Source organism: Cyprinus carpio, chromosome A16, assembly GCF_018340385.1.
Source record: "Cyprinus carpio isolate SPL01 chromosome A16, ASM1834038v1, whole genome shotgun sequence".
In the NCBI taxonomy this organism is placed as follows: Eukaryota; Metazoa; Chordata; class Actinopteri; order Cypriniformes; family Cyprinidae; genus Cyprinus; species Cyprinus carpio.
The window spans coordinates 7,712,460-7,740,210 of record NC_056587.1 but is presented as its reverse complement, the minus strand read 5'-3'; the positions used below and the strand labels follow the sequence as shown (position 1 = coordinate 7,740,210).

General features: G+C 37.1%; 1 protein-coding gene across 2 annotated transcripts in view; it reads left to right on the top strand.

Annotated features, from left to right (window-relative positions):
• The first annotated feature begins 2,443 nt into the window (after positions 1-2,443).
• The window catches only part of LOC109049881 (oxysterol-binding protein-related protein 3-like), a 33,190-nt gene continuing 7,882 nt past the window's right edge, over positions 2,444-27,751 (top strand). The window contains exons 1-14 of one of the 2 annotated variants that reach the window (XM_042772347.1): positions 2,444-2,518; positions 13,316-13,432; positions 14,240-14,293; positions 15,564-15,677; positions 16,559-16,723; positions 17,017-17,128; positions 17,224-17,327; positions 19,551-19,643; positions 20,013-20,172; positions 22,105-22,235; positions 24,731-24,838; positions 26,302-26,439; positions 27,095-27,188; positions 27,425-27,669. In XM_042772347.1, coding sequence (XP_042628281.1) covers positions 2,450-2,518; positions 13,316-13,432; positions 14,240-14,293; positions 15,564-15,677; positions 16,559-16,723; positions 17,017-17,128; positions 17,224-17,327; positions 19,551-19,643; positions 20,013-20,172; positions 22,105-22,235; positions 24,731-24,838; positions 26,302-26,439; positions 27,095-27,188; positions 27,425-27,669 — 1,704 coding nt within the window. In that variant the 5' untranslated portion in view covers positions 2,444-2,449. The remainder of the gene's footprint in view (positions 2,519-13,315; positions 13,433-14,239; positions 14,294-15,563; positions 15,678-16,558; positions 16,724-17,016; positions 17,129-17,223; positions 17,328-19,550; positions 19,644-20,012; positions 20,173-22,104; positions 22,236-24,730; positions 24,839-26,301; positions 26,440-27,094; positions 27,189-27,424; positions 27,670-27,751) is intronic. The other variant, XM_042772348.1, reaches the window with a different exon arrangement.

Below are 27,751 nucleotides of genomic sequence, written 5' to 3'. Positions count from 1 at the left end.
ATTTTGACATATCCCCCCCCTTTACTAGTATGCAAGTGGATACGTCTTCTGTGTCAGCCGCGCCACAAGGATACGTTTTTATCATGTATTTGCTTGGTTTTTTGAAAACAAACAGCCGCATGCGCACCGACTCCAGCAGCAGCTGACACAGAAACGAGCGTACACCGTTTTGCGTATCTGCTCAGCATTTCGCACAAAATTGCGCCGCCCATAACAGCCCTTTGGAAGAGACACCACAGAGGACCGAGGAATTGTGCTGTGAATAAAGTCGTATCATTTTGTTTTCTTTGGTGTAAAAAAGTATTCTCATGTTCTTCATGTACGTTGTACTGGTGAATCCCTGATGGCGCCCATGGACTATTACTGATTATTGAGTTTTCTGACTTTCCTGGACCTTGACACTATGTTATTTTTATTTGGCAGTCTATGGGACAGTTCTCTCAAGCCTCCTGATTTTACAATCTGAATATCTTAAATTGTGTTCCGGGGAGACGAACAAACCGCCCGACAGCTTTTAAACAGCTTGTTTGGAACAACATGGGGGTAAGTGATTAATGTCAAAATTTTCATTTTGGGATGGAGTAGCCCTTTAACAGCATTTTATTTGTGCTTGTAGTAAGTGACTTGTAGGAGACCCTCTCTTTGATAAAATTCACAAGTGGGGACAGGAGAAACCATTTCAATGCATGGCAATATCAGGTGTAAATGGCAACCTGTCTTTGGCTATCCACTTTGGATGCAAGATGGATGTTATATGATAGGACATGTCTCAATGACAGGACGTCAGCATGTGTTCCTCTAGTCTATGAAGGTTTTCAGTCATTCGTGTCATAGCATGTCGGGAAAAATTAGCCTAACACAAGACAAGAGCACTGAGGCTGGCCATTCACCCACACTGTTGCATTAAGAAACAAAGATTACTCCATCCTCATAGGAAGTGATTAAATCTTAGTATGTCGATGTGCAGCTGATGCTGATGCATGCTTACTAAAGAGTCAACATATTGCTCATTTTCACAATTTCCTTTGTCCAAATCCTATACCCAAGGAAATATAAATACAAAACAAACTGAACTAAAATATAATTTACTTAAAAAAAAAAAAAAAAGAAAGGGAGAGAGAGATTTGCAAGAAAGGATGTGTGTTTATGACATTCACGTCACTGGCCGATGGAAATGAAGGGGTGTTTGGTTTGCTGATTGCAAAACTAATCTAATTAACCTTGCTGCATTCCTGTGTCCCACATTGTGACCTGTGCTGCTGTTTTTTAATGAAGAAAAGTGAGAGACAGACTGGAATATGATTTTCAAAATGCCATCAAAAGACATGCTAGAAAAAAAATCTCAGCCAATATAAAATGCAACAAATGCCTTGCACATAAGACTTACTATTGCAAATCATAAACCAAAAAAAAAAAAAAAATCATATACTGTATAATTAATATAATATAATGTTGTGTTGTTGGGCATCTGGATCCTTGGTGATATGATGTAACAAAATAAGAAAAAACAAAATATGTGATAATGTAAGTAACACCTGGATAACAATTGTGCGACTAATTTAAAAGAAATACAAAATATGATACATCTGCCTTGGTGATATGATGTGTGAAAGAGGCTTTATTGTGTTTTCGTGCATGTGTGTGTAATATATATGTCCCACACCCTGTGACCTGCGTTATTAACCAGCACAGGTGATGTAAAACGAGTATGCATATGGTGCTGTTGTGACACACTACAAAAAAAACCAACACACAAACAAAAAAAGGACATTTGCATTTTGTTCTCCATTCATGTGAGAACCACACTGAGAGGAAGACAGAGCAGCGATCTCTGATGTCTGTTACTGCTTTAAATTAAGCACAGATTCATAGAGACGGTGTGTGTTCAGTGTAGCCCCCACACTTTCATAACTTTAATAAGAAGAAGCTAAGTGAAGGGTAGACGATCCGGGGATGACATCTATAGTATGTCCAGTGATTCACACTGACATCTCGAGTAGGATTCACATCTTGACATCTGTTTTCGAGATCAAACACAACCCACAGATTGTGTGTCAGATGACCTATAGCCTTTCTACTTTCATGATAATTCTTGCTTTTTGATATTCCTGTAGGTGGGCGAGGTGGTGCTTCATGACCTGTTACCAGTTGAAACGCCTGACATCGCTGTTGAGGTGTATCTTCACATACATCTCCTGACCAACCCTTTCTTTCTCTCTTCACCTCTCCACAGGCTATAGGGGACTAAAACACTTGTCCAACGCGTTTGGCAAGAATCAATGCAAATGAGATTTTATTTTTTATATAGCTTTTTTTAGCGGATCGTTCTGCCATGTCACAGAAGATCTCCTCTCCATCTCATACTCCAGCTCCTCCTCTACATCCCCCCTCTAACATACACCATCTAAATGAGCACAAAGAGATAAAATCACAACCAAAAAGTTCCACCATGTCACAGAAGATCTCCTCTCCATCTCATAGCAATAGCAGTTCCTCCTCCAAACATGACAGCAGACAGGTAAGTGTGTATCCATTTGATTTGGCAGACAGTGAACTACATTTATAGAAGTATCACTTTGGTACACTCTCTCAAAAAAAAAAAAAATACCTTTGTACCTTATTTAGCCCAAAGGGGTGCATATTGCTACCTTAAAGGTACATATTAGTACCTTTTGAAAGTGATATTGTACTTATTGCTACCTTCAACCCCGGTACCATTTAGCCTACCTTTTGCCCCAAAGTGGTAACGTCGTTGGATCAAGTGGGACCAATACATAAAAGTGTGTGACTGGCATAAAGTTGGCTTGACGTTGGACGTTCGATATACGCAAATCTAGGGACCGTCTCTAAAGTTACATGTGAAACTACTATACACTTCTCTAACGTCAATAGCATGCAAGGAGAATGAATAACAGTCATGAAAACAACTGTTAACTGTTCATCCAGGTGTCAACTATAATGCACACCTTTTATATTTTTTTTGATAATTATTAAAATAAACTGTAAATCAAATGTAAAATATTGCTACTTTTCATTACCGAATGGGCTCAAATTTAAAATATGCCATAATTCGAAGCTCAATAGCATTTGAACAGAATGACTCACTTTCATAAAACATACTATAAAGTGTTCATCTAGGTGTCAACTATAATGCACACCATTCATATTTTTTCATAATTATTCAAATAAACTGTAAATCATATGTAAAATATTGCTACTTTTCATTACCGAATGCACTTAAATACAAATTTAAAGCTCAATAGCATTTGAACAGAATGACTCACTTTCATAAAACATACTGTAAAGTGTTCATCTTCGTGTCAACTATAATGCACACCGTTCATAATTTTTCATAATTATTCAAATAAACTGTAAATCATATGTAAAATATTGCTATTTTTCATTTGAGCTTTTGAGCTTTAAATTAGTGTTTACGTCCATTTGGTAATGAAAAGTAGCAATATTTTACATATGATTTACAGTTTATTTTAATAATTATCAAAAAATATAAAAGGTGTGCATTATAGTTGACACCTGGATGAACAGTTAACAGTTGTTTTCATGACTGTTAGTCATTCTCCTTGCATGCTATTGACGTTAGAGAAGTGTATAGTAGTTTCGCATGTAACTTTAGAGACGGTCCCTAGATTTGCGAATATCGAACGTCCAACGTCAAGCCAACTTTATGCCAGTAAAAGAGTGCACATCGAGAGAAATAAACAATAGATGTGCATTGTAACAACTTCTTTAACTTGAGCAAACGCTGCTAATACACATATACATTTGTTAATAAAGTTAATAAAACGAAACCATGCATGTTTTAATGCTAGTGAATAAAAGGAAGCGATCCACTCGCATACATCTGCTCATCATGACAGTACCTGGATCAGTGAGCTGCGTCTCGGGCCGATGACGTCACTTCCAGGGAGGCATGTTGTACACGCCCCTGCCCCTTGACTCCACCCCCACGTCAAAACAGCGTCACAAAGCGAGACGCGCAGAAAAATGCAAGCGCACAGGAAAAACTGCAGCGCAAGCTCAAACTAGACTGACGCGCAAAATAAAATCAGTGTTGCAAATAAAATTGTAGATATGACCATGGAAAATATGTATTGCAAAATCATTGCTTTCGCGCGGTATCATTTATGTTTTGCAATTCTTTATTTTTGTTTGCAAAAAAAGCAAAATTATTTTTCTCAATACTTTAATTTTTGTTTGCAAAACTTTATTTTCCTTTGCAAAACTTTATTTTTTTGCGTATATATGTGATATTATATTGACTCCATACAGGTAAAGCTGTCAGCAGTGTGGATATTGGCAATATCGTTAACCATTCTCGTTTATAATAATTACTAATATGGCTTCTTCTAAACAAGATCTTGTCTGTGTTCTTTTAATGTGTGAACTTCATTATTTGAAGTGCAACTGCCGTCTAGTAATCGCAAAAAGCTCTGTGCTTTGTCACTTTTTAATAAAAAGTACCAGCTTTAAAATTATTCCGAATTCATAACGAAATTCAAACAATACAGTTTTGGCGCTCCTAAATGCGGCAGGCGCGGTCGCTTTAGCGCCTCAGTTCAAGGGCAAGTGAACCCATTTAATCTTTCTCTTTACTAATATAGTACACAGTGAACATGAACTAACATCAAAAGGTAGGCTATTTTATAAGAGAGCCTACAGTACAACTTACTGAAATGTCTCATGTAGGAGGAGCCCAAGCTACACTCATTGGCCAAGTGATGCTTATGCTCCATGATACTGGTACAGATTCTGTGTAATAAACAATTCTTTGTGACTGTAGATTTCAAGTTGGAAAAGACATTTAGTTCCCACTTTAAGTGAACCTTAGTTTCCAGGTCATCTACAAGATGGATTAAAATGCTGATAAAGTCAAGAAAAGATGAGACATAAACACATGGCAGTATGATTGAAATGTTGAAATGTAAATAAATAGATAATAATAATCATAAAATAAATAAAACACATTTATTCTGTGGCACCTAAAAAAAATATTTGGCTCCAAAATCACTTTAAAATATCAACCAATAACTACTAACTCGATAAACTAATATATATACCTGCATCTGCTGAAAAGCTTTATGGAGATGAAGATTTCGTTTTTCAGCATGACCTGGCACCTGCTCACAGTGCCAAAACCACTGGTAAATGGTTTACTGACCATGGTATTACTGTGCTCAATTGGCCTGCCAACTCTCCTGACCTGAACCCCATAGAGAATCTGTGGGATATTGTGAAGAGAAAGTTGAGAGACGCAAGACCCAACACTCTGGATGAGCTTAAGGCCGCTATCGAAGCATCCTGGGCCTCCATAACACCTCAGCAGTGCCACAGGCTGATTGCCTCCATGCCACACCGCATTGAAGCAGTCATTTCTGCAAAAGGATTCCCGACCAAGTATTGAGTGCATAACTGAACATAATTATTTGAAGGTTGACTTTTTTTGTATTAAAAACACTTTTCTTTTATTGGTCGGATGAAATATGCTAATTTTTTGAGATAGGAATTTTGGGTTTTCATGAGCTGTATGCCAAAATCATCAGTATTAAAACAATAAAAGACCTGAAATATTTCAGTTGCTGTAAAATGAATCTAAAATATATGAAAGTTTAATTTTTATCATTACATTATGGAAAATAATGAATTTTTTGAGAAGGACCTGTATATTTGTGCAGCAGCTGCATGTCTGTGTGTATGTCTGCCTACTTGCTCAGCTCTTGCAGTGATAACAGCCGCAGAAGCAGCAATAACAGCAGCAGGAAAGTAGATCTAGTATGCCTAGACCAAATTAACATACTAAATTAATTAATATACTTAAACTGCTCCAAAGTTTGTCTTGACTGAAATATACTTTTTTATACTCATATAATTATTAACCTTAAAATCTTGATGTTGATCAAATAAAAATTCCATTGATACACGCTTCTACTTAACATTAGCTTAAGTTTAAATGCACTGACATGAGACAGCTGTGTTTATTCTAAGAGCTGAAGTTCTGTTTATAAGTCTTAGGATGACAAGCTTGCCTGCTTCATACAAAAATGACCTTAAGAGTAAAATATTTATAGTGCTTAGGTTTTTTTTAAGTTGCTTTTATGAAAAACTGGCTGACATAAAGATAAAGCAGTGAAGCAGAAAGCAGTAGACTAGACAAACTGTTTCTGGACTTTACCCAAAAATTTCTCAGCTACTTCTTTCCACTTTATCTTTACCAGGTCCATTACCCGCTGTGCTGAAACACAGTATTAATCTCTCTGTTCTCAGTCAGATGACTGTAAGAAATATGAATAAAACAGATCCATGAAATGAGCCTTGAGCGCCAGATGAATAAAAACTTGCAGCTCCTTGTTTTTTTTTTGTTTTTTTCATTTATTGCAATTCTGAAACACTTCCTGGGGGTTTTATGCAAGGGAATTAGTGGCAAACTAATCATGTTCTGTGGAAATGAAGGATAAATACAGCAGGGTTTAAAAGTCTGCTATCGGACCTTTGGATGCAATTACAAGTCTTCAGCCACTGTTCACGCAGATTTGTTCCTATTATGTATAGACTTAATCAGTGTGCATACATACACCTACACGTGTGTGCATTCATATGCTGTGAGCTCCGGAGGGCAGATGGGTGTCCTTCTCCTCAGATGAACACGCCAACCTGATTATTAGGCTGTTATCTTCATTTGGTAGCATTATAAGGCCAATTCAAACCACACCAACAAACGCCAACAGACTAGTCTGTTGGAGTTTGTTGGATCAGTCTGTTTCCCCTGTTGCCATTTTTTGGCATTGGTTGGAGTTTGTTTTCACCTGACTGAACATGCCTAATCTGTGTTTGTTGGGTCGTAGAATGTCTGAGCAGTGTGAAATGATTTTCCAACAAATGACAACAAACTCTGACTTAATCTGATAGGGGCCATGAACTGTTGCCATGACGATGAACATATTTCGCTCAAAGCGAGCTTCATCCACAGCCTCTTTCATTTTATTTGCCGTATTTCAGGCAAAGAATGACACGCAAAGACATTAATAACAGTAAAATTTTTATTGTGGCTACAGGATCATCCATTTCTTCCCCAGTTAGACTTTCTCGATGTTACACCATCTACACCAGATATGAGTGATGCGATGCAACAAAATACAATGAGGTTCTATTGATTATAATCAGTGATGCTGTCTACACTGGATGCGGCACGATGCGACAACTGTTGCGTCTGGTGCAGACTTGGTGTTACTTGACTCTATTTGACTCGAAGTTTGTTGGGGCAGTGTAAAGCTCATTACTCCTTCAAGCGGAGATATGTTTCACTGTTCGTGTGGCAGACATTGCTCTCAATACCAACATAATGGAATTATGTCGTGTAGAGTTTACTACTGCAAAGAGGGCTGAAATCCCACCAGGTGATCTGGTGCCCACTTCTTCAGAGAAATGTCCTCATTAACAGAACTGTCTATCAAATAAATTAAATACTTTATGAGAGTGCTGGTCCTGTATAGTTTACTTTATATCTTATACACTATATGTAGTGCTCCTGTATAGTTTATATACTAACTGTACTTTTTGTCACTACTTGGGTGACAAGAGGCGGTTTTTAATCGGTCCCTTGTGGAAAAGATGTGTGCTTTTGTATCGAAAGGCACTTGTGGTGTACATTAAATCTTAAAAGTAAAAAAAAAACTATACTTCTAGATAATATATTATATATTAATATATTATATTATTTGTTACACTGCAGGAAACAGAACTAAATAAGGCAGGAGAACAGGAACAGAGAGAAACAACCTAAAGTCCATAACTGTAACAGTAACTCCCCCTCCCGGAAGGCGCAACCTTGTGATGTAAAGAGACCATCTGTGTAGGTAGGACGCAACTCTGGAGGAAGATGCAGAGTGTGCCATGGGTAGGAATGCTGAGGAGATGATGGAGGGAGGAGCTAGGAGCAGGAGGAGCCAGATGTAGACCCAGAGACCAGGCAGAAAGGAGGCCCACGGCAGAGTTGACAGAGGGAGGAACCATGGTAGAGGTAAGACTGACAGCACCAGGGGTCCAACTGTCGGAGGTAATGCTGATGGAGACCCGTAGAGCCAGGGTGACACCATGGGTCTAGAGGGCCAAGGTGGAGTCCAAGTCACCTGCAAATAAGGCGGAGGCCGGGATCCAGAAGACCGTGGTAGTGCCGGAGTGACTGATGACCAAGGAGGAGCTGGAGGGAAGGAGGAGCTAGACAGAACCAGAGGGATGGAGGGGCAAGGCGAAGCCAGAGGAGTGGAATCCCGTAGTGAAGGAGGGTCGATGACTGACCAAGGTAGAGCCGGAGGGATGAGGGAGCCCGGTGGAGCCAGTGGAATGACGGGCCACGTGGAGACGAATCCAGGACTCAATGGATGGAGGCGGACCTAGAGACTAGAAGCCCTGAGATGAGACAAAGCTCCAGGATGGCGCTGACTGAGGGTGAGCTGAGGGGCTGGCAGGATCCAGTGGAGACAGGGCTGAAGAACTGGCTGACATATGAAGAGGAGGGAGAAGGAGGCTGGGAAAGGAACACAGGAGATTCAGGGCTGGACTACGGCTATTAGATTTTTCATATCACGGTTAGTGTGGCCATAAGAATTCGCAATATCGATATATCGTGATATCTATAGAAAACTTGGGGGGCGGAAGATATCAGTCAAATTATTTTTTACTTTGTTTGAGTTTTTCTTTTTCACCCAACACACATAAGGATACTGATAAATGCAGGGCACAAGACTCTGGCTTTCTCCGTCTTCTTTGAAGCTCCTATGAAATAACAAGAGAGAAAATACTGTCATGATGACAGTATGATGAATAAATATTAATGGTAACACTACAATAAGATGTCATTTGTTAACGTTAATGTATTAACTAACATGAATGAACAATGAACAATACATTTATTACACATTTTATTATTCTTTGTTAATGTTAATAAAAATACAGTCATTCATTGTTCATGTTAGTTAACAGTGCATTAATGTTTACAAACACAACTTGTGATTTTAATAATGCATAAGTAAATGCTGAAATTAACATGAACTAAGATTAATAAATGCTGTGGAAATATTGTTCATTATTATTTGTTATTATATATGTTAACTAATGAACCTTATTGAAGAATGACCACAGATGAGGCATTAAGTGTCAAACATTTTAATGTAGCAATGTGTTCGCTCAGTTTTTCAAGATCATTTTTAATCGTGTAACTGTTAATAGATTTGAACAAAGAAATAAAGTGTTACTACGCACAAGCCATATGGATTGCAAATACTAAAATAAGATGAATAAAGAAAATGTGGTACTTATTAAAATAATCACCCTTTACTTAAATATATGAAGACAGAAAACCGCTGTTAACAGGTTAATATAATGTTTCCCATTCAATGACTAGTAAAATAATGTCAACTTACTCTGCTTAACATGGCTCTCCTTGGAGTATCTGCGAGTGCTGCGTCTTCTTCTTGTGTGACAGGTGTCAGAGTTAAGGCACAATACTACCACCTGGGAGCTCAACCAGGTCCTGGCGCTGGATTACCTGTATAGTTTTGTAATCGATCTAGAAGTATGTCATGATCTATGATCTCGAACGCAGCACTAAGATCAAGTAAAACTAGCAATGAGATGCAGCCTTGGTCTGATGCAAGAACAAGTCATTTGTAATTTTAACAAGTACAGTTTCTGTGCTATGGTAGGGCCTGAAACTCTTCATAGAGATAATTTTTTTGCAGGAAGGAGCACAATTTAGTATTACATGCTGAACTGAAGTATTACATGCTGTAGAATCTAATTTGTTATTGTATTTCTGATGTTATCTATTTTATCAGTCAGGAGATTCATAAAGTCATTACTATTTAACTGTGAGGGAATATTTAGATTGGGTGGTTATTTGTTAATCTAGCCACTGTGCTAAATAAAACCCTTGGATTGTTTTGGTTGTTTTCTATGAGTTTGTGGATATGCTCTGCCCTGGCAGTTTTTAGAGCTTGTCTGTAGTTGGACAAACTGTTTTTCCACGCAATTCTAAAAACTTACAAGTTAGTTTTTCTCCATTTACGCTCAAGACTACGAGTTTCTTTCTTGAGAGAGTGGGTATTACTGTTGTACCATGGTACAGTATGTTTTTCTCTAACCTTTTTTAATTTGATGGGGGCAACGGGTTCTAATGTATAAGAGAAGATAGTGCCCATGTTGCCAGTCATTTCGTCTAGTTCATAAGTATTTATGGGTACACAGAGCAGTTGAGATAAATCAGGTGAATCTGTCTTTGGTGGCTGGAACAATAGTCCTGCCTGGACGATAACGCGGAGCCATATAGTTAATATCAGTAATACACAGAATTCACAATACAAGGAAAATGATAAGTAACATCATCACCTTGAGGTATGATATCTATATCAGTAAGATCGATTCCATGCTATATAATTAAATCTAGCTTATGATTAAAACGATGAGTGGGCCCGGTGACATTTTGCTTGACTCCAAAAGAGTTTATTAGGTCAGTAAACGCAAGTCCTAATGCATCATTTGTATTATCAATGTGAAAGGTTAAAATCTCAGACAATTAGCGCTTTATCAACTGTAACCAATAAGTCTGAGAGGAAATGGATTTATAGAGATAAAATAGATTTATTTTGCTTATCTGACAGTGTAACATTATGCATTATGCAACAGTGTAACAAGTATTTTGAATGATTTAAAGCTGTATCCTGTTTTCTGGGTAACATTGAGAATATCACTATATATTGTTGCAACACCTCCCCCACGACCAGTCTGACGGGGCTCATGTTTATAACAGTAGTTTGATGGAGTAGACTCATTAAGACCAATAAAATCATTTGGTTTTAGCCAGGTTTCAGTCAAGCAGAGTACATCAAAACTATTATCTGTGATCATTTCATTTACAATAACTGCTTTGGGTGTGAGTGATCTAATGTTTATGTTAAACTTTAAAAATAGTTTTTGTTCATTTATTTTACATTTTTCTGGTTTAATCACGATCAGTTTTTTTTCTTGATCCTACATTAAATTTATATTTTGACCTCACTATTCGGGGAACAGACACAGTCTTAATAGATTGGACAGCACAAGTACTTCTATCATTTGAGCAGGTAGAACAAAAGCCAAGCAGTTATTTGAGAATTGGCTTACTAGTCATATGAAGAGTAGTGTCCTGGAGATGTTGTCTGAGAGGGGTTCTGCTCCGACTCTGCTGGGGTGCAGGCCATCGGCGCGAAAAAGTCTAGGATGCTCCCAGAAAAGATTCCAATTATTAACAAAGCACAGTTTCTGTTCTTTACACCATGACAATAACCATTCATTTAAAGCAAAAAGTCAACTGAACCTTTCGTGTCCTTGTCAATACGTGGGAAGCGGTCCTGACACGATGATCGTTGCCGCGGGCGTTGTGCTGCGCACCGCCTCGATCAGGCTCCTGAAGTCCCTCTTCAGTGTCTCTGTCTGTCTGCATGGTGTCGTTAACCCCGGCATGAAGCACGACCGCTCCGAGGCTCTCGTCGCCCTTCAGCATCGACGATCACAGCGTCGCATTCCATCTCGCAGAGGGGAGCGAATCGGTTCCGGGTGGAGATCTCAAAGACCGGAGGCGGCTGAGGGGGAGAGGTCGTCGCCCAGGGCCTGGCTCATGTCCTCTGCTGTGGGTGTACCCAGTGATCCAATTATTCACCAGCACCCACTCAATAAAGGTGCCGAAATTCCCCCGAGGACCATCCCCAGACAACTTTTTAGGCTTCTGGCCTGGCTAATGACGATAAGCAGTCTTTAATAAATCCACATATAGGTAAATCCAAGCAAGAGAAGGCAGGAGACACACATAACATTGACAATACTGACTAACTCAAACTGAACAGACAGGAACTTAAATACACAGACCAAACAAGGATAATTAACAAGACACAACTGAACCTAAAGAAGAACTCAAATCAGAAACCATGACAACTAACTAGACAGAGAAAACGGTGCAAACAAAATCCAAACAATGTGATGTTTTGACACTTAATTGCAGCTTCATTACAAATGTGTAATTACAGATAAGTTTAAACATGACTTGACATACAAGTTTCAGTAGAAATGACATTCAAGTATATTTTTGTTTACAATACAGTTACAATAAATTAGAATGTCATGGAAAAGTTCATTTATTTTAGTAATTCAACTCAAATTGTGAAACTGGTGTATTAAATAAATTCAGTGCACACAGACTGAAGTAGTTTAAGTCTTTGGTTCTTTTAATTGTGATGATTTTGGCTCACATTTAACAAAAACCTACCAATTCACTATCTCAACAAATTAGAATACTTCATAAGATCAATAAAAACATTTTTAGTGAATTGTTGGCCTTCTGGGAAGTTTGTTCATTTACTGTACATGTACTCAATACTTCTTAGGGGCTCGTAGAAAGTATTAGACACTTAGAAAGTATTCTAAAGTGTACTTCTTTTTCACAAGGGTTGGTTGATCAGCTGGTCTGTTTCTCTGTCATAACAGTATCCCTTGAAGGTTGTGTTGTTCTTTAATTTAAGTTGTTGTATAATAGAGGTTGGTTTCATTCTGTCTCACTCTGTGGTTCTTAATGCATGTTTGGGTTTTGTCCTTGGCTATAGAGATGTCTCTTTGAAAGTTGTCCTTGATGTAGTGAATTGCTGAGAGTGTATTTGGGCAGTGCAGTTCTCGCCTTGAGGAAGAGACAAAAATTGCTAAAGAGAGAGAATGGAGACCCACATTTTTGTCCCATTTGTCAGCACTCTAAATAATAAAGAAAAGAATATCTCTTCTCTCTGAATTTACTCCTTATTGTTAACAGTATGCACATACAGTATATGGTTTGTGTTCTGAATTATATACAAAATCCATGATTTTCAAAGAATCATAAGCTTGCAGCAGCTCCATTTTTCATGTCCCTCTAAAACATTTTCTGTACATTTATTTTCCATTGTCATCAAAATGAAAATAATGAAAAATCAATTATTTATATTAATCATATCATACACCTATTCCATATTAATCTGTCAGGTTATTTCCACACTTCGTCTTGACTTGTTGACTCTCTGTTTTCACATTTTATCATATTTTTCATCATTCTTATGTGTAAATAATGTAAAGCAGTCTAATGATAGCCATCTAATTATATCTACTGCAGTATCTCTAGTTGACACATTTATTATTAATGCCTGTTTTTTCATAGACATTGAGTTAGAAACACAAAATGTAGGTCAGTTAAGTACAGTGTTTCATTGTAAAGTGTTCATGTGTATTGAATTGGATTATACAGGACAGCTGGGAGATCATCGAGGGTTTGCGTGGTGGTCTTTCCAATGTTCAGGAGCCAGAGAACCAGGCCGGCTACATGCTGAAGAAGAGGAAGTGGCCCATGAAAGGCTGGCACAAGGTAATTAGGAAATAGTCATGCATCAATGCCTCTACCAATGTTTTAGTAGAAATATTTGGAAAACGTGAAATAATTAGATTAGTGCAGAGATTTCCAGATCTCAAAGCAGCTCAACGGATTCATGCTAACCTGCCTGAACACATTCACTCTGATGGACGCTGCACTGAAAACAATACTCTAATTTGTTGCAGCTAGATTGATTCGTTTTTTTCTCAATTTATAAAAAATTGATAGTTTTTGGGCTTTTTATATCTTAATTTCACCATAAACAAAAGCTAAATTAGCTATAATATGAAAATTATGATGAAAGACCTTAATATTTATTGTGTGATCTTTTAAAAAATATGCATCATCTTGTCTGTTATGTACTAACAGCAACAAAAACTTATCAACGAGGAGTGCTTCTTGCTTTTAGCCAAACTGAATTAAACCAGAAACCGCGATTTTCGATTATACCAACATAAAAATGCACTCTAAATAAATGGCACAGTCATTTCACATTTTTCAGTGTGAGGTGTGACAATTAAAGCACTCATTCTGTTCAATTTAAGTGCACAAACACAAAGATGAAGTGAGTATTATTTGATGCAAAAATACTTTCTTCTGTGCCAGTTTAATGTTCAGATACAAAGTAAGCCATTCAAAGGTTTGTTCTCCAAAAATACCCTTCAACCAAAAAGAGTAAATACAAGAATAGACAGAAAAGAGGCATAACGATACACAGTCTCTCAGGACATTCATCTTTTACCAAATAAATCTGACCCAAGTTTCTCCTGTCCTCTACTCAATGTGCTTCTTTCTTCACAGAGATTCTTCTACCTGGATAAGGGCATTTTGAAGTACGCCAAATGCGCAGCTGATGTGAGTCTAAAAGGCCTCACACACACACACACACACACACACTCAGTCTATTGAACTAAAGCACTCAGGATTTTAGTGGTCAGTTCCCAATCATGTAAGTCTTGACAGAGCTCCAGCAATCTTTAGAGGCCCTAAATCTCCATCTTTCTGTCAATATATGTTTCCTGCTGATAAAAGCCTCAAGCTGTGGGAATGTAAAATCAAAGTTAATGTCCCCAGTGTTTGCTAGAATCATCTAGAGCCGATAGTTTGCAAATGTAAAGCGGTAATTTCATAACAGAAACTATTATACCACATTGCCGTGGTTGCTTTCCCTCATGCCAGTCTGCCCTCCTAAACAGCGTCATGAAGTTGCCAGGGTATTAAATTATAATGAAAGTACATTTTAACCTGCCACATATCTTTCAGATGTAGCTGCATGGAGCCTTTTTGGCCTCTAAATCAAAAGCACTAGTTAAATATGACACGGTTATGCATTAGCAAAATTAGCTGAAGCCCGCTTGCTTTTAAAGTGCTGCAAACTTGTCACCTTTGGTGAAATTTAGTGTTTTGAATGCACAGTATGCTTACAGAGCGCTGTATGCTTACAAATTCTGAATTTAGTCAGATTACGGGAAAATGACTCTTATGAGCAAGTTATTTTTATTTAATATTTTATCTAATCAGTGTACAGTAGTTATTGACTGGTCAGTTATATGTCAGTGTGTAGTTAAAGATAAACATTATGTGTTTTGTCAGTATTATTTTTAAAATATAAATGAATTAAATATGTTACCACATATTACATATATATTTACCACATATATTTTTAATATGTAGTTAAGGCCTATTGTTAGATTGCATTTATGAGTATATGCATCTTTTGCAAGAATTGTTTTTAATTTATTATTAAATGTAACTGGCAATGTAAATGTAATTGTTATTTGGCACCTGAATAGCTTCTCTTTATTAAATATTTATCCTTATAAATACTGAAAGATTTGTTAATGGAACCAGATCCTTAAATCCTTCACAATTCTCATCCCTACTTTTATATCATTCATGCAAACCTACGAAATACCTATGAAACCTATGAAGATTTCATTATTTGTGAAAAAGCACAAGAGCCAAAAATTCAATTTGAATTTATATTCATTTGAGGTTTAATCAGGAGAAACATATTTGCTCAGTAGTAATTTGAGTATGTTGCAACAAAGTAGCATCTCTGGTGTTGATATAAGAGGTAGCGGTGATATTTATAGGACAAACCTTCTGTCTGTGTTGTGTGCAGGTCGAGAAAGGCAAGCTCCACGGCTGCATTGATGTGGGGTTGTCTGTCATGGCCATTAAGAAGAAAGCCAAGTGCATAGATCTGGACGCCGAAGAAAACATTTATCACCTGAAGGTATCACAACAATTATAATATTAGACTGACCTCAGAGTCAGAATGCTCTGCGGTCACAGGAGAAGCATTAGTGGAGATTACAGTGCATGCTGTAATTTTGCTGCAGTTTTATTATGATGGAACATTAGGTTAGCTTTAGCCTTATATTAAAGTAGCACTGAGAGGTTATGATGGTATATGCATTAAAATGTGCATTGAATTTAATTCTGAATTTGACTTAATAAAGTGTAATTGCACTTACATCTGAATTTCTCTTGTAATTAGAATTGAAGTAGAACTACAGTAGTTAATAATTACACTAATTAGTAAAATAAATTTTTGAATTGAACTCAAATTTTTAATCCACATTAGCCTTCAAATACTAGTTCTAGAAACAGCATTTTTTGATGTCAGTATGAAATTGTTTAATATGAATTTAGAAATAAATACGCATAATTGTCTAAATGGATAATCTGAGTTTTTATGATTTGTTTAGACACATTGAAATTCTTGTGCTGAATTTCTTTGAATTGCAGTATCTTCTTTATTGTCCTGAGTTTGTTTTGAGTATATCTTGTTATCATGTTTAAAGCTTTCAGCAAATCATTACAAACCCCAACAGGGAGATTGACTCTTAAATGAAATTCTCCTTCCAAGTAGAGAATCCTCTTTTAAAGAGACTCGTTTAAGGGACAAAATAGGTTTCGTCTGCTTTTTCTCCAAGTGCGTTTTGAACTCTTGATCTCAGGAATGGGAACCAGGTCCTTCAAATACAAAGTCATGAGCTCAACTGGACCATTTTAAAGTGCAGACCACAACGTCAGGAAAAACAGCTTCTGAATCATGATTGAGTAGGTTTCCTTTATCCTGAACCTTTAACTCTGGTCTCTTTGTCCTTGCAGATCAAGTCCCAGGAGTTGTTTGATGAATGGGTCTCTAAGCTCCGTCACCACAGACTTTACAGGCAGAATGAGATCGCCATGTTCCCTCATGAGAAAACACTCTTCCACCCTCATTACCCCCTCACCTCCTCCCCCACGATACCTGACAGTCAGTCAATCAGAAAGGTAATGCCATGGGACATGAAGAGGGTTTAGACTGAAAGCTTTAACTTTGAGAGGATGTTAAAAGACTGTTCAAGGTTAAAACCTGTGCCAATTTGTGGAAACTTTTAAAAAATAGACTCTCAAAAAAGCACTTTTCACACTGTAGTGTATATGCATTTATTACACACACACACACACACACATACACACAAACATATATATATATATTATTATTGTTTTACTTAGCTGGGGTTGTACTTTTGCATTTATCTTCTCTTTCTCTTTCTCTTTCTCTGCTCAATCATTTTCTATAGCGTGCCTCTCTTGCAAAGCAGTCCTCTTTCCACTCGCCGGTATCTTTTACCAGCCAGGCCAAGGTGACCGCCTGGCTCCAGTCTTCTGATGACATGGACAGGTGCACAAAAGGTACACGCACACCAATTTTTTAATCCATCTCACACTGAAGATGCTGTGTCTGCAGCCTTTTACTGCACAGTGTTCTTTGTCTCTCTCTCTCTCAGAACTCTCAGTATGTGAGGCTCAGCTGCTAGAACTGAATCACTTGTTGAGAAGTATGGAGGTGTTACACCGCACCTACTCCGCCCCTGCCATCAACGCTCTGCAGGTTACATGTCACACACACACAAAATCATAACAGTATTATAAAAGTAATTACAATTTATTTTACTTTTTTGCTAAAAATGAATAATTTAGCCATATATCAGACAGGGCTCCAGGCTGCGGCCAAAACAGTCGCATTTGTTTTAATATTAATTTGCGAGTGAAGTTTTTCTGAGATTGCCACTGGTGACTATATAAATTTCCATGACTTTAAAATTTGCATGTTATGCCTTTTTTCCTGCTTGTTTGGTGATCACATCTTTTGTTATGTTGACATAATAACCTGAGACGATGTGTCAAAGTTTTAGTGGAAAAAAAACAGCGTTGACGGCACACCGTGCAAAGTAAAAGTGCAGAAAAGCAGTCTATTTTGTGCACAACTTAAGCTACTGTCAGCTGCGTGGATATTAACAATATTAACAATATCATTAACAATTCTTGTTTATAATCGATACTGATATAGCTTCTTGTCATTACAAGAAGATATGGCTTCTTGAGTTCTTTAAATTGCTGAACTTCATAATATTTGTAGCGCACTTGCTGTCCAATAATCACAATAAGCTTTATGCTCTGTTACCTTTTAATCAACAAAGAATCATCGTAAAAATTTTGACAAATTCATAACTAAATTCAAACATACCGTTTTTGTGCTCTTTAATGTGGCATGAGTGCTCGCTTTTGCCCCTCAGTTCAAGCGGCATGTGAACCCATCATATCTTTCTCTTTACTTATATAGTACAAGATAAACATGAATGGACATCAAAAGGTTTATTATAAGATACAGTAAATCTTACTAAAATGTCTCATGTAACCGCTCATTCAGTGTTTCAAACTGCGGAAAATGTGTAAACCTTGTAAACAATGCAACATAACAAACATTTACCTCAGAATAACCATTCGGCATCCATAAACTCATTAGTCAGCTAGAAAAAAATACTTTAAAGAGGAGCATTTTGCTAAATTTATGTGCTATATTGCTTATTCATCTTTTTACTTAACCTGTTGTCTACATTTTAAGAAAGAATGCAAGGAGCTAAAGATAAAATTGAGACAAAAACTTTAAAACTGCCTTCACAAAAGGCCAGTCTTAGTTCCTCAGGCAGTGGTCCAGCTGTGCCTGTGGATGCTGTTAATGTTCTTGCCTACAGCCCAACTGACAAACAGTCATTCAGTTGATAGCACAATTTCACAAGGATAGTCATGTTCAAATTATTCCACATAACCGCTGTTACAGATGAGCTATAATTCAGAAAGCTGTCCATTCGTCTGCCAAATGGGCCACCTTATTTTATTACAACTGCTGTTTACTTTGGCTGCTATGAATGTAAATGTTGTCCTCGTCTAGTTTGGGTTTTTGTTTTGTGTCATCTGGCCGACAAACAAGCTGAGAGATCTGGGTGCAAGTAACATGGAGAGAGTACACATTGTTCATTTACATATACTGCTGATATTGTAACAATACAAAGCTGGTTAAAAATCAGCAAACGTGTCCTTTAAGATGCTGAGCATTAATCCTCTTATTGTTACAGAATTCTTCCTCATTTTGCTTTTTACTCTTTTCATGTTATGGCCAATATTCTATATTATTAAGTGAATTTGTGCATCACAAAATTGTATAGAATGAAAATGGATATTTATTTCAAGATTTGCTAAAGAATGCAATTAATATTAGATGTTAAATTACTAGTGTTTAAATATGAACTTGCTAGATGAGTGTTAGAAGTTGGCAAAGCTATCAAATGTAAAAATAGAGGAAATAAGCACACACAATTAAATTTCCAGAATCAGCCAATATATATCCAATACTGATAAATTAAATCATCTCTATTATCGGCAACTAACTCATATGCTACCAATATATAAGTGAAGTGACGTGTGGCCAAGTGTGGTGTCCCATACTCGGAATTTGTGCTCTGCATTTAACCCATCCAAGTGCACACACACACACCGTGAACACACACTCGGAGCAATGGGCAACCATATTGCTGCGGCACCCGGGAAGCAGCTGGGGTTTCGGTGCCTTGCTCAAGGGTCTCACCTCAGTCATGGTATTGAAGGTGGAAGAGAGCACTGGTCATTTGCTCACCCCACCAACAATTCCTGCTGGACCTGAGACTCGAGACCCCAACCTTCAGGTTACAAGTCCATTTTCAGTATGTTTTAGGGGAATGATAGGATTTAAAAAAATAAATAAATACAGAGTTTCAGTATGTTTAATTTTTTATAGGCCTCAACGTACGACAGCCCAAAAAAAGAGAAGAGACATCCCAGAAAATGGCGTCCCAAGAATTGCGGGAAAGACAACAAAACAACCCTGCAGGTGATCCGTGACCTTCAACTTGCAGATATTAAAATATAAAACCGCCTTTAAAAAGGCTTTGTGTAGCTCACAAGGCAGTTATTAATCACTTCATGAATACTTCAAATTACTAGAGAGCCATGCATTTTTAATGTTAACATAATGTTTTATGGAGCTGATTTGCTGATGTATTACATGCATGAATAGTGTGATGACAATGATAGTCACGCCTCATTTTGTAGTCCCTTAAATATTACACAAAGGACCATTAGTTTTACTGCATGCAAGAGAAAGTTCCTATCATGTTTTCCCCAGGCCATTTATCTCGTGCCAAAATGAAACAGCACCATAACTGACAGTTGACCTTGTATTTTCTCCTAATATTTTTAAGTTCCGAGCTGCATCTCAGCAGGCTCTATCCGTCTCCATGCGTCCAATCCCAACCTTTCTTCAGTAGACCTGACCAATGAGAAGACATACCATGAAACTCTAGACTCGCCTATAGACGTATCCAAACTGCAGGAAGACTTCTGCCGTGTCGCAAACAACCGTGAGTTCTGCTAAAGAAAACTACTTTTAGTGATGTATCACTAGAATACTGCACCATTTATCCTGTGTGACAAACGATACCTCATCATTCTCCCCTAAATCCTACATTTTTGGTTCAGAGTGTCTTATTTGCATATAAAGTACATATCATCAGGAGGAAATTGCTGAGGGAAGAGCTAAAACTCGGGAGAATGCGACAGATGTTGATTGCAAATGGTTTTTTGCACTTTATCTTCATGAAAATCAGTATTGTGATTGTCAGAGGAATTACCCAGCTGGTCCCTTAGTACAGGTCAAAAGGTTTGATCGGACGATATTAAAACCTCGGTAGCTGACCAGCAAGAATAAAATACTAAAACACTTAGAACAGAATGAATTTTCCATGCTAATTCCTGTAGTGTTTTGCTGGTTTGGTGCTGTTCTACATTATGGATTAATATGCTATTTCTAGTGAATACTGATAACCAAATGTAGTATATCTAGCTGATTAAGTTAGTTATAAGTGGTAGTGACTACCAGCACAGCATTTCATGCAAATGGTAGTCTTTTGATATCCATTCACATTTATGCATTTAGCAGAAGCTTTTATCCAAAGCGACTTACAGTGCATTCAGGCTAACATTTTTTACCTAACATGTTTTCCCTGGGAATCAAACCCACAACCTTTTGCGCTGATAACGCAATGCTCTACCACTGAGCCACAGGAACACTCAAAGGATTTAGTGAATTGAATTGAAATGGAAAATCCACTATTTACTGCAGGTGGTTGGACATTGTAAATTAGGCAACATCAGTGACATGCAAATAATCAAACGTCTAATGTACAGTACAGTATATCTGTTTATTAATGGTGCTTTTGTGATGTTTTTCTAAAGCTGTCAATTAAGGCTTGAGAGAAATATCCCTGTCTTCAGTGCTCACAAAGACTGCATTTATTTACTCCATAATGATTAAAACAATAACATTATGATATATTATAACAATTTAAAATAACTGTTTGCTATTTTAGTATATGTTAAAATGTAATGTATTCTTGTGATGGCAAAGCAGTCATCGCTCAAATCTTCAGTGTCACATGATCCTTCAGAAATCATTTTAATATGCTTATGTAAATAATATTCATGCAAATATAATTTGGTGCTCAAGAAACATTTCTTATTTTATCAGTGTTGAAACGGTCAGGATTCTTTGATAAATCGAATGTTTACAAGAACAGCATTTATTTGAAATATTTGGTAACAGTTTAAGTCTTTAATTACACTTTAATGCATCCTTAACTGATCAGTTTAATGCATCCTTGCTGAATAAATGTATTAATTTATTTCAAAAATAATTGCCTAAACTTTTGAACTGTTGTGCATATGAAATATTTCCCAAACAGGATATATATTTATTTAGTTATTTAGTTTTTTACCCTGATAAAACATTTAGGTTTTAGTTTAGGTACGAAAAATATGAGAAGTAGTTAACTTTAGTGAAACCATGTTCAACTATTTCTTTTTCTGCAAAGATCTAAGTAATATCAACCTTTTTTGTTGTTCTAAGCTCAAGCATGTTTTCACTGTTTACTGTGCATACTTCCTGTTTCCTTGCTATCAAAGCAATGTTTTAAAATCACCCTTATGATCTGCATCTGCAGTTGGTCTTAGGAGGCCAGAATAGCATATGAAACTTGCCCCGATACAAGCGCCTTCACACTCCTGCTATAATGAAAGTGGAGACTCAAATACACATTTTTCTTCCTGACATATGACTCAGAGATTATAAGGCATTGCATGAATATTTATATTCCCTTTAATAACAAGCAGATTGTGTCTCATAAATCATGTTTGAATAAATCATGCATGAAAAACCAGATCCTTAAATGATTTGTCCTTATATATATTCCTGAAATGATGCTTAAATGCTAACTTTTTTATGTGTTTGTTTCCAGTTCATTCAACCATGAAATCAGCCCTGTGCATGTTGACGACAGAGAAAGAGAGACTTAAACAGATGCTGGAGCACGACTCTTGTCCTGCCCCCTCAGCCCAGCTCATGGGACTGAAGAATGCCCTGGCTTCTGTACGCTCACCAACACACACATATCCTCTCTGTGCATTTCCTCAAGCTCAGCACTATTTACTAACAATCATTCAGTTTCTTGCCTAAATACTGTATCACTTTGAAGCATTGCATGCAAGCAGAGCTCTTGTTTGGTGCTTATGTAAACATGCAGCTCTTATATCAATGCATTAAATGGCCAAAGTATAAGACAGTATTTAGATGTGCTTTCTAATAAGTGCAGAGAATTACCTGTGGAAGTGCTATTGTAGTATAATGACTATGTCAAGCTTCTAATGAATCTTGTAAACAACAGCTTTGACCCTCCCAGCAACAATTTGTGCATGCTAAAAACAGTCTGTGCTAAATCGAGTGCTGCAACACTGAATTATGACTCATTTTCCTCAGTGAGTCACAGTATTGTGAAGCAGACCCCACTCTGAGAATAAACGCCAAACGAACATCTGTTATCTGTTGGTACTGCAGGGAAATCTGTTTGAAATTCAAAGTCCAGCTCCATCCTAACGTTCACGTTTAGTCTCGAGTAACTTTGAACTCTAGAACTTTGTTTTGCTAGACTATTTTAAAGGAATAGTTCACCCAAAAATCAGGGCTGTCAAGCTCTAAAAAAGACATAAGGTCCATATACCTCATTCAAATTTAAGTTGTTACAGTATTACCTGAAAATCAAACCTTCAGTCACATTCTCATTTTGTTTAAATCTCAAATTCACTTTTACATATTCAAATTAGGGCTGTCATGTTATCAGATTTCTGCTACACCTTTATTGGGCTAAGATAATTCACAATAACAATATTACTGCAATTTACTGTGAAAAAAAATTCCACCTACTAAAATTTCAGTTCAGTTGCTGCCTTAATTAAGTATTATCAAAATGGGTGTACAAATCATTTTAACTTAAATTATATTAAACAGGCTTAAAAATCAGTTTGAATATTGTGTAACTTATAAAATAAGGTTCAAATTGGTTACATTTTGATGAGTTAAAGTAATGCAACAGCATATTGCTAGGACTTTTTACAGTATCAATAGAAATTTTTGGGGAAGAAAAGTTATCAGTCAAATTCATCTTTGTTTATTTTTGTTTCCTTTTGTTTGGCCAATGAATCATACGTTTGCCTTCGCCTGTCATCTCCTCCAACTTGATTTTGTGCGGCAGTAGTAGCTACACACTGCCTCTACTTCGTTTTTCAGTTTTATGATATGCTACTATGCTGGAGTTTCCAAGTCCATGTTTGGAGTGAACCAAATCATTACTCATGCTGCATTATTTACTGTAAGTGTAATATTAACGGGATATTAGTATTTCATTTTTTAACTATCACCGTTATAGTCAGTATCGTATATAATTGTAACAATGTAATCAACATCAAAACTGTTGCGACATTTTTTCACACACTGCATTTGAATAAGTGCAAGATTTAAGAATGTTTTTCTGATGTGTTCTAATTAAGGGTCATTCACACTGGCTGGGTTTCCATCACCCTGCTTTTATGCGCATTTTGAAGTATCGCATCCGAATCAAGTGATGGAAATGCTGAATTTGAATAAAAATGCCTTAATTCGCAAAAAAAGTTTTTACGCTCGCTTGAGGTGGTTTTTGACTTGTGCGAAAAAGGGTAAATGCGAATAACAGGAGATGGAAATGCATTTTGCGAATAAATTCCTCCAAGTGCATCAAAAAAGTCTTGTGACTGCGCTATGGGAAGGTAAATCCTGACTAACCAGCGGACCGATCTTGTTCCACAGCATCTAAAATGTTGTTATGGTAATTTGGAAATGCCCGAGCAAAGTCATCAAAGTACTGTCATCAAAGTATTTCTGTTTAAGTGCCTCCCAGAACTGTTAAACGACTGAAGCTGCGTTTCCAAACAGCAGCATCCACCTCTGAAAGCAATAACTGCATTCATTGTTTCGTCTGCTCGTTCTGAGGTGCAAGTAATTTATTATATAGGAACATTATTATATTCAGTAGCTTCTTTTACTTTTCGTAGTGATCTAAAGTGGCTGTTTATCAGGAATTAATGATTTTTTTCTCTTTGACTCGTTGGATGGAAACGGTGCTTGTTCGCAAATGTTTTGTGCGATATTCCAATTTTGCGCATAAGTTAAATTCGCAACTTTTGATGGAAACCACATGGGCAGTAGAATAGGGGAAAAAGCGCAAAGTCTCAAAACGCAGTTTTTAAATCATAAGCACCACATTTTTTGAATGCAACATCATGCACAAGATGCTTCGAAGACACAAGTGCAGTGGTCAAAGAAAAAAAAATAAAAACAATGGAAAAGTAGCTCAGTGGAATGGAAAAACGTGTTCTGCGTGAATAGCCCCCAAGAGTTATTGTCTTAGCTTGAACGTTCTAGTCACTGTATGCCTTTAAAATAGATAAGGGAGAATAAATAATGACCTGTTTTCTTTTCAGTTTTTACAGTATGTTTAATAGTTAGGAGCTCTGTGTGGAAGCCATGTGAGTATCTGCTGGTTGCTTTTGCAGGCTGTAATACAGAACGCTGAGCTGCAAGAGCGTCTGTGCAAGATTCACGCTGAGTCGCACATCCCTGAGCCCTCTGTCCATATAAACCTCAGCCCTGGCCCCCTGCAGGTGGGTCTGGGAAATGTGCTATCATTAGTGCCATTATCAAGACAGGATCATTTCTACAGCTGCCACCAACCATACTTTTCATTAGTCATTGCTCATTATTCACTAGTGGAGATTTCATTATTGTAGAAAGAATTCGAGAAAGATTTGTCAACCTAATAGTTTTTGTTACCTCGGGATAAAACCCAAGGTTTAAGTTGATTTATGCTAATTGAATACACACATACTTTATAGAGAAGGTGAGTCAGACTCACTAGTGCAGGTTAATCATGTCTCTGGACAGTTTACACCCAAACCCACTTGCACAAACACTATAACAACCATATACAGCACCCACACTTCACATGCTATCTGTGATGTGTTCCTGTGGAATTGCTTCATCAATAACAAACTTCCCCAATTGACATTCTAGTCAACATAATGCTTTTACGCTAATTAGCTTGCAAATCTCTGCCAGCTGTCTTTCCTTTTTGTCTGACTGCTTCATTACTAGTCATGATTAAAAACTAGTTTGCTGATTGTTTTTTTTACTTAGTCTTGGGCTGATAAGAAATATTGTCCCTCATTCTGGATTTTTTTTTGTTAATTTTTTTTTTCATCTGTTGAGACCTTGTATCCTTTTTCTTTTGTACATGAGCTAATGAGGTGAATTTCTTTCTATGCATTGATTATTACTGTGTTATTACCATTTTATTCCTACATTCACTTTGGACTATAGTTCAAGTTTATTTGTTATAGCTTTTGTCTATCCATAGTTTATTTATGCATGCATATTCATGTTTACCATGTTAAATGTGTGATATGGGGAAAAGGCTAAATATATATATACAAAATAAGAAATGCCATATCATAATATCATGTGTAGAGCCACAGTTGATACCTGAGTCAAAGTCGTCCTAGAACAAAAAAAATAATAAAAATAACAATAAAATATATATATTTATCATGTACAATTTGATATTCTTTACCCATTTGAAAAGTTCTTCCGGGATAAAGCTGAATAATATATATATATATATATATATATTATCATATATATATTTTATGCTGATTTTAACCTAAAAAATTACCCATTTGAAAAGTTCTTCCGGGATAAAGCTGAATCGAATGCAGTAGGAGGGTTAATTTATGCTGATTTTAACCTTAAAAAAAAAACAATGTGACTGGACTATTAATTTCTGTATTATATTAGTTAGGAGTATTTTTTGCATGTAACAGTAATGAGAATTATGGAGGATAGTGTGCTTAACTGTCATGAAAATATTGAAAAAAAAAAATTTGAATGGTTCAAAAAATAGCCTTTATATATAATTATAAAATTAATTATATTAGTAATGTGATGTCATTTTCTTTTTTTATTTTGGGGTCAAGTATGATCCAAAATTATTATTATTATTTATTTTTTGTGTGTGATGTTCACCCATTTGGCACTATGCAACTTGAAACCATGACTTTTCTTCAAACAGAAGCAAGACTCCTGCGACGGTTCCCGTCCTCTTGTTCACCAGGCGTCTAATGAGAGCAGAGCTTCCATTACAGAGTCTCTATCAGAGTTCTTTGATGCACAGGAAGTGCTGCTGTCAGCTAGCTCTTCGGAAAATGAGGTGAGAATGAAATCCCCTCTTTACTTTCAGTCCCATAAATGCACTGCTCAAAGTGTCAACGCAGTAGGGGTACAGCTGGGCACCAAAAGTGACCAAAATGAGTCACACACTGGAAGTATCCATGTAGAACAGAGTACGGCTATAGTATAGTGTCAAGGTTTTTACACTTAAACTCTCCTTCACCTCAGGCAGACACTGAACCGAACACCCTATTAGGAGACAGAGGAAGGGACTAATTATATTAAGCATGTAATAAATGCTACGGATGACATTCCACAGCTAGAGGAACCAATCTGCCTGCCATCCCTGCTTTCTCACTCTAACTTCATTTCTGCCTTTCTGCCTCACATTGAGGCCGACCTGCTCAAGCGTCTCCTGTAGCAGAAGTAAAATGAAAATTGAGATAATTGCTTCTCTCTAAAAATACTTAATGCAGAATTAGGCTTCTGTGAGAATTTGTACCCTGAAAATCTTCTCCATTTGAGTGATGGACACACAAGCACAATGAAATCTGCTCTATCTTTACGTTTTGATAATGTGGTTTATTAGAGGGTGCAGAGAGATGCACATGGAGATGGTCACTAGACTAGTTATGATGCATTCATATTGTCAAAGAGCCAAACACCTGTAATGATGATGTCTGGTTTTCTGCTAGCCTTCAGAAGATGACTCGTATATCAGTGACATCAGTGACAACGTGTCTATGGAGAACTTCAGCAACGAGGTAGAGAATGAGAGACTCAATACAGGTGGGTATGCCACATTTTTCCTCAAGTCACTGATATTTTGCTGTCATTCCAATGTTTTTTCAAAGATCCAGTGAGAATCTCTTAGGGTCTACATTTGACAGCTATTTAATAGCTGTATGATGGATTCGGTGTGTTCTGAAAAAGCACTGTCAAGCAATTTTAACAAACCTGAACTGAAACTTCCAGAGACATGGCTGGAATTGATCCGCAAGCGTTTTGTATTTTTTCCTTTTTAGGCTGTGTAGAGAACGGTGGTTCTCAAGAACAGCGGCGGTGTTGTCTTCCCTCCCCCAGTCCCAATACCAGCAACATCAGCCTGTGGAACATCCTGAAGAACAACATTGGGAAGGACCTGTCTAAAGTAGCCATGCCTGTTCAACTCAACGAGCCGCTCAACACACTGCAGAGACTGTGTGAGGAACTGGAGTACAGCGAACTGCTGGACAAGGCTGCACACACACAGGACCCGTTTGAGCGCATGGTAGGGAGAGGTCACAAAATTGCACAAACTTATTTTCATATGTAAAGTATTTGGATTCAAACATGCATGAACTTTCATTATT